The sequence below is a fragment of the Octopus bimaculoides genome, chromosome 18 (genome assembly GCF_046866305.1).
Source record: "Octopus bimaculoides isolate indiv1 chromosome 18, ASM4686630v1, whole genome shotgun sequence".
Classification (NCBI taxonomy): domain Eukaryota; kingdom Metazoa; phylum Mollusca; class Cephalopoda; order Octopoda; family Octopodidae; genus Octopus; species Octopus bimaculoides.
Window position 1 is genome coordinate 19,489,414 of NC_142945.1, and position 6,798 is coordinate 19,496,211.

Consider the following 6,798-nt stretch of genomic DNA (forward strand, 5'->3'; position numbering starts at 1 on the left):
AGTATAAAATTATATATAATTATACATGTAAATTCGTCATCTGAAAGTTTCCACCTCTTGCTTTCTTTCATTTTGTATGTATACATATGTACATATTTTGTATTTGATGTATTTAATATATTTAATGTCTAATTTGTTTATCCCCATAATTGCTTTTATATATGTATACACACTGGTTCAATATCACTTCATTAATGTTAGTGAATTGGTTACTTAATCATTTTTTTGTGTAGGTTAAACAATCAATCGTTTTTTTTAACCAACACATTAGACAAATAATCAATTAGTTAAATGGCTAGATATTTAACCAATTGACTAACAATAAAAAAGTGATATTGAACCAGTATGTGATTATTATTGTTGGCATGACCCTACCAAGACAAAATTTGTTTCAATACATAATTTCACAAGAATCTTGCACACCAAATACAAAAATGAAATATGTGTGTGTGTGTGTGTGTGTGTGTATGTATGTATGTATGCTTTCAGTTTCCATCTACCAAATCCAATCATAAAGCTTTGGTCAGCCCAGGACTATAATGGGAGACACTTGATGATGATGCTATGCAGTAGGACTGAACCCAAAACCATGTGATTGGGAAACAAACTTAGTTCTGGGATGAGACCCACTGCATGAACCCAGAACCATGTTTGTTTCCTAATCACATAATTCTGGTTTCAGTCCCACTACACAACACCTATCCCTCTCCATCCCATACACAACCAAAAGCTCATCGCTCTAAATCATCCAAGAAGTTCACTCACCGTAACCTTGCTGTGGCAGTTAAAAGAGCTTGGTCAACAACACTTAGGGAAAAAAGTAATTTAACCCACTGCTGCTAACCTGGACAGCTTTTTCCGAGTACAACTCCCGCAAAACTATTATGTACAATGCAAAGGACACCTCAGTAAATCCACTAATTTTCCAAACTCCCTAACTACAGTTGACTCTTTAGGTCCCTTGTCAAGAGAATGTACTAATTTCACAGAATGCTCCTTCCCTTCACTTCTCCACAACAAAGGAGCATTCCCAAAAAGAAAGCTTTCTCATTTACTGCTTCCTTTGTACCCAACTTCATCCTGTAGACACTAGGTAAGTTCCCTATCCATTCTACCAACCTCACCCCAAGTACCTCTAGTCAGTTCAAACCAAGATCATCTTTTCAATCAACAGCTTTCCTAAAAGATAACATCATCATGGCATGTACTAGTTGTGCTCTCTCTGACTCACATGATATCAACTCTGGTGTGCCTTAAAGTCCAGTTTTGTCCCTAGACTTTTATATATCAACAACCTACTTGCTTCTCCACCTAGCAATGCCCAGTCTTACTCAAATGAAACCACTCTTCATTCCTCCTTAATCTTCCAAACCCAAACATTATCCAGATGCAACAGAGAAGACTCATGCCAACCTTATCCCCTCCAAAAGCAGATACAATCACTACACATCAGGGAAAAAATATCACCCCTGCCTTCCCCTAAACATGAATAACACACAACTAGAACCCACAAAATCTCTCTTGAAGACCACACATCCTCAACACCACAAAGGCCAGCCTTCTTTTCAGGATCAGAAAATACTTCAGTCTTTAATTACTTATCCTTTATAAAACTTAGGAGTATTGCTCCAAAATTGGAGATAGTGCTGCTGCTACACATGCAGACATCTTAGACTGTGTCACCATCATAATTTGACATCCACTTTTCCATTGGTCAGACAGAATTTGCTGAGACATATTTTCTATGGTCAGATGAAATTCCTGATGCCAATCCTTACCTGTTTCCCAGCAAGATAATATTTCTCCTTGGCTAGACATAATTTTCATTTACAATCATCACATGATGTTAAGACAAGGATATACATACACACACACACATATATATCTACAGTAGGCTTCTTTCAGTTTCCATCTACCAAATCCAAAAGTCACTCGAGACCAATTGCATAGGGTCATTCTCCAACATACACACCAACCTCTGCCACACAGACATGCTGTCTCCTCTTTCTACCTTTTGTATGAAAACTGAAGTAGACTCTGCTCCATAGAAATGGCTGATCTTATATGACTTTCATTGGAACACTCTCAACTCATCCTTTCTCTTCACTTTCGTTGTGTCCACCACATCCAATCAGTAACCTCCAGAATGTCAACTCTCTTAAATTCTTTCCCTGCAGCTATTGACTTGCAACTATTCAAGAGAAGAATTACTCACATTGATCTGTGAAAGCCATAGTCAAACAAAAAAATATTTTTTTAAATCATAAGAAGCTACAAATTATTACTTAAATCAAAGGCAAGAAATACTCCTTCACTTTTGTAACATACTAATTAAAACTTTTAATGATCTACTTGTAGAGTCATAAAATATATATAATTTAATCCACTTTCTCAGAATAAATTCCCTGAAATTAATGTCTTTCTATCCATTAATCTCCACACTGCACCTAAGCCTCTATTCTCAACATATTAAAACTCACCCTCAACATACGTCAGCAACTCACACACACACACACAAATTTATTATTCTGACTGGATTCTGAGTGGTTGGATACAGTTAGGATGTCTGATATTACTGATAAGTTCACAGCAAGAATGGCAGCCTCTACTGTAATTTCTCTAAATGAATTAGGGTCCCAAAATTGCATTCATTTTCTGACTACAATCACATTTAACCATATTAAATGTTTTCTAAGTGTTTGTGTTGATGGAAAGCACACTCAAGTCACACTTGTCATGCAACTGTAGTCTTCCAATTAATCCATTTTACATTTCTAGTTCACCATGCCATATTTTCCAGTATACAAGTCAAATTTTTCAGTGCAAAATTTACAGCCAGAAAAAACAGAGGTCAACCAAGACATTGGCAGACCAAAACAAAACTTCCATGCAAAATGCAACAGGATTTGGAAAAACAGTAACAATGTTTGAATGTTTATAATATATGTTTACACTATATAGCACAGTGCTGGAAAATACAATACCTCTCACATAGATTCAGGAATTTTTCAGGAGACACAAAGAATAACACTGCATGACACAGTAAAAAGCTATATAACGCAGACATAGTCTACCAAGTTGTGAAATGGGTGTTAAGTTAACACCCTACCGTATAAAAACATTTCTTGCAACGAAATCATCATCAAAATGCAAAATAAACAAGCCTGTCTTGAGCAAGGTAGACTTAGCTTGCTGCCCAGTTAATACCTGGCCCTTGGATACCTTTAGATGAAGTCCACTCAATTGAAAGCTTTCATGTCAAGTTTCCAGTTTCTTGATAAATTACTTCCTTCTCACCAGTCTTGGACATCCACAAGTGTCTTCCGGAAAAAAATACAGGATAGGACTTGGAATGAGATATAGAAAGTTGTAATTATGGAGATACTAGTGTTTCGTTGACATACTGTTACATCATGTTTTTTGAGGTTGTGATTATGTAGCTAAGATATTTGCTTTCCAACATGGTTCCAGGTTCAGTCCCACTGCATGGTACCTTGGGCAAGTGTTTTCTACTCCAGCCCTAAGCCAACCAAAGCCTTGCAAGTAGATTTGGTAAGCAGGAAACTAAAAGAAGCCTATCGTATATATATATATATACACATGTGTGTGTGTGTGTTTCTGTCTCCTTGTTTTGACATTTCGTGCTAGCTGTAAATGACTGTGACTGTCATTCATTTCCAATACTCTGATAAGGACGACGATGATGTGAAAATATGTTTGACTATGAAGAAATATTACTTAGCTTGGAAACAGGTGAGTATTGGCTACAGGAAGGGCATCCAGTCATAGAAAATTTGCCTCAATAGACTCCAACCAACCAAGGAAAGAGTGGATATTAAAATGATGATAATGATGAGCACTAAGATGTTGCAGAACTTTCTAAATGAGATCAGAAATCACTGCAGATCTTCAGCTGAATGACTAATTGCTGCATTATCTGCAAGAAATAGATCCTCAAAACACTTTGTGTAGATATCTTCCTTTATCTTGAAATTCAAGACATTGTAAAATTTTCATTTAACTTTGGATAGGCATACAATCCTACTTTAAGCTCCAACTAATGTCACAGTTTTCATGCAAAGGAATAATACACAAGGGTTCTGTTTATTTTCATGAAACACTGGGGAATTATGTAACCCTGCTTCATTTTCCTTGACAAATGTCAAAGGGTTTTCTTCAAGATTTCATGAAACATCTTTACTATACAGATCAGCATCCAATTTTGGTCACAATCTCAAAATAACTATCTCAAGTAATAAAATTACAGAGAATGGTTTTTGTCTATTTTTTTTCTCAAGGGACACTCTTATGGAACTACTAAGATCTACTGAGATTTAGAAAGATGAGTTAGAGCTATAAGCCAATTACACCATGATTATTACAAAATTGTTGAAAACCTAGATGTATATCATTTAACATCCATTTCCATGCTAGCATGGGCTGGATGGTTTTACAGGATCCAATGGGTCCAAGGACTGCATCATGCTCCAGTGTTTGCTTTGGCATGGTTCCTACAGTTGGATGCCCTTCTAAATGCTAACCACTTTCCAGCATGTACAGGATGGTTTTTTTTTTAGTGTTGAGGGAGGTCAGCTTTATGTTAGGAGACAAGGGATTAAAAGTACGAGAAAGATGAGGATGAAGCAGTTTCTTGAAGAGGATCTACCAAAAGTGCACAATATAGGCTCTAAACCGTCTCCCAAGACTCATGAGCTTCCTTCTAGTCAATCTAAGATATTTTACCAAACAGTAACGAAAAAATTCACACAATCAATCAAGAAGATATTCATGAGGTTTGCATGTCCTACGTTTTAAAGAAAAATATAACATTCCTGAACTTAATGTCAGCATAAAGAATAACCCAGAGAAATATTTTTGCTTAGATAGCTGTCTTACGTTTTATACTGTCAATAATAAGAAAGATAAATTGGAAATTAATTTTAAGAATTTCTTATGACCACGACTTGTTAATAACATTAGAAATCTCAACACTACAAATTAATAGCCAATATCCATTCATGAAAGCTACAGAGTCGTCCCTTCCCGGGTTTTTGATTGGGTTAAGCCTTTCAGCCGTAAAAACAAAACTTGCGCGTGAATAATTTAATCAACTATGGAAGCACAGAAGTAACAAAATGAGACCACTAAAGATAGTTTTACTGCATTTTAGTTTTTTAAATTTTTTAAAGATATGACTTTTTCAAAACAAAAAAAAAAATATTTCCGATAGACAAGTACACTGATCCATAAAACTACATCTCCACCCTATTTTCTCAGTTTAAATACGGATGGAACAATTTTCATTTGCTAACTATTGAACTATAAACTAAAAGTTTAAAATAATCATCTCTGTATAGTTTAATTAAAAAACAATCAAGGAAAAAAAGTGTAAACCTTTTTTTTTTAATGATTTAAGTTTTATCAAGTACGGGACACCATAAATACTTCGCCCACTAATACACGTCAGGTCGTGTCGAAAAAAAATTTACACAATGCTCTATTTTCGAACTCGTTGGTAATCACTAACATTGAAAATTCTTATTAACATCTACAATGAAAACATTAACAGCAATCACCAACATTAATAAAATGAAAACACGTTTAGAAAATGTTCACAAAAACAGAAATGGTTCAATTTCCTCGTATATACATGTATAATATATATACATCAGTAAAACAGAATCCGAAGAAACCCATGACGTTCTGCGTAGTATGTTATCCAACAGAAAATAGTACAAAGAGAAAAGTAGTTTATTCTTAAAACTTTTCATTAATTATCAAATTTTCCTAAGATAAATTAGCTGTTATCATACCTATTTAAGGAAACTAACGTTCTTTTTCATTAAATAAAGTGACTTTATCTAAAACACATTAAATGTAGCACGTTACATCAGCCGCCATGGTGGATGAATAAATAAATAAATAAATAAATAAGTTATGATGAGTATGTATTTTACTGACCAGCAAATAATGAATTCCTATCCAACCCAATGGAATGGATACTGATAATGTCCACATTCTTAGACTGTTCACGGAAGTATGAAGCCAGTGACTGGGAAACGGTCGATTTGCCCGAACAAGGCAAACCACATAGAATAACCAGCGGCATTTCAGACACTAAAATGGCCACCACTGTCAGAACGAGGCGACAACCGGTCTCTGCAGGTTTGAAAGCCGTGTGTTGAGCTTTTAATAAGCTGACTTAGGTATTTTAACTTGGCAATTACAAAAGTTGCCGAAATGCTCTGGTCACTGATGTTAAAAACAAATTATTAGAAAATTTTAAATAATTTCCAATCTTATACATTGCCAAATCTTTCGTTGAGGATTTCGAAAATTCCTACGAAGAATATTTTCAATCATTTAGATGCTTATTTTTTTTATTAAATCTCGATTAATATTTGTTTTAGATATGAAAACATTGATTTTCAAAATGACTTCTTCGAAACTTGCATGAAAAATAAATGTGTTATGTTTTATATAGCATCACATTCTAAACTGTTGCGTCCAATACCATTTTTATATTTTTCTTTCGGAAATGATGAACATGTGCCAGATATATCAATAATAATACTGGTAATTCTTATTACAACAACCGTCATTCCTCCATCTTTATGATTATCAAAACAAACCTTCAGAGATTAATTCATTCGCCATGTTCTGACAGTTAAGTCATGTTACATGCTTTTAATAATTTTTTTTTAATCATAAAACAAATTGGTATTAGTAAATTGGTTATTAATCAATTTTGACAATTATTCATTTGCTAAAAAAAAAATCTTTGATCTATTTTCTGCT

At 34.4% G+C, this 6,798-nt stretch overlaps 1 protein-coding gene across 1 annotated transcript in view; it reads right to left on the reverse strand.

Moving 5' to 3' along the window:
- Positions 1-6,200, reverse strand: part of LOC106876679 (protein KTI12 homolog) — a 54,489-nt gene extending 48,289 nt beyond the window's left edge. Inside the window, exon 1 of the mRNA XM_089365903.1 lies at positions 5,962-6,200. Coding sequence (XP_089222029.1) covers positions 5,962-6,109 — 148 coding nt within the window. The 5' untranslated portion in view covers positions 6,110-6,200. The remainder of the gene's footprint in view (positions 1-5,961) is intronic.
- Between the last annotated feature and the right edge of the window lie 598 nt (positions 6,201-6,798).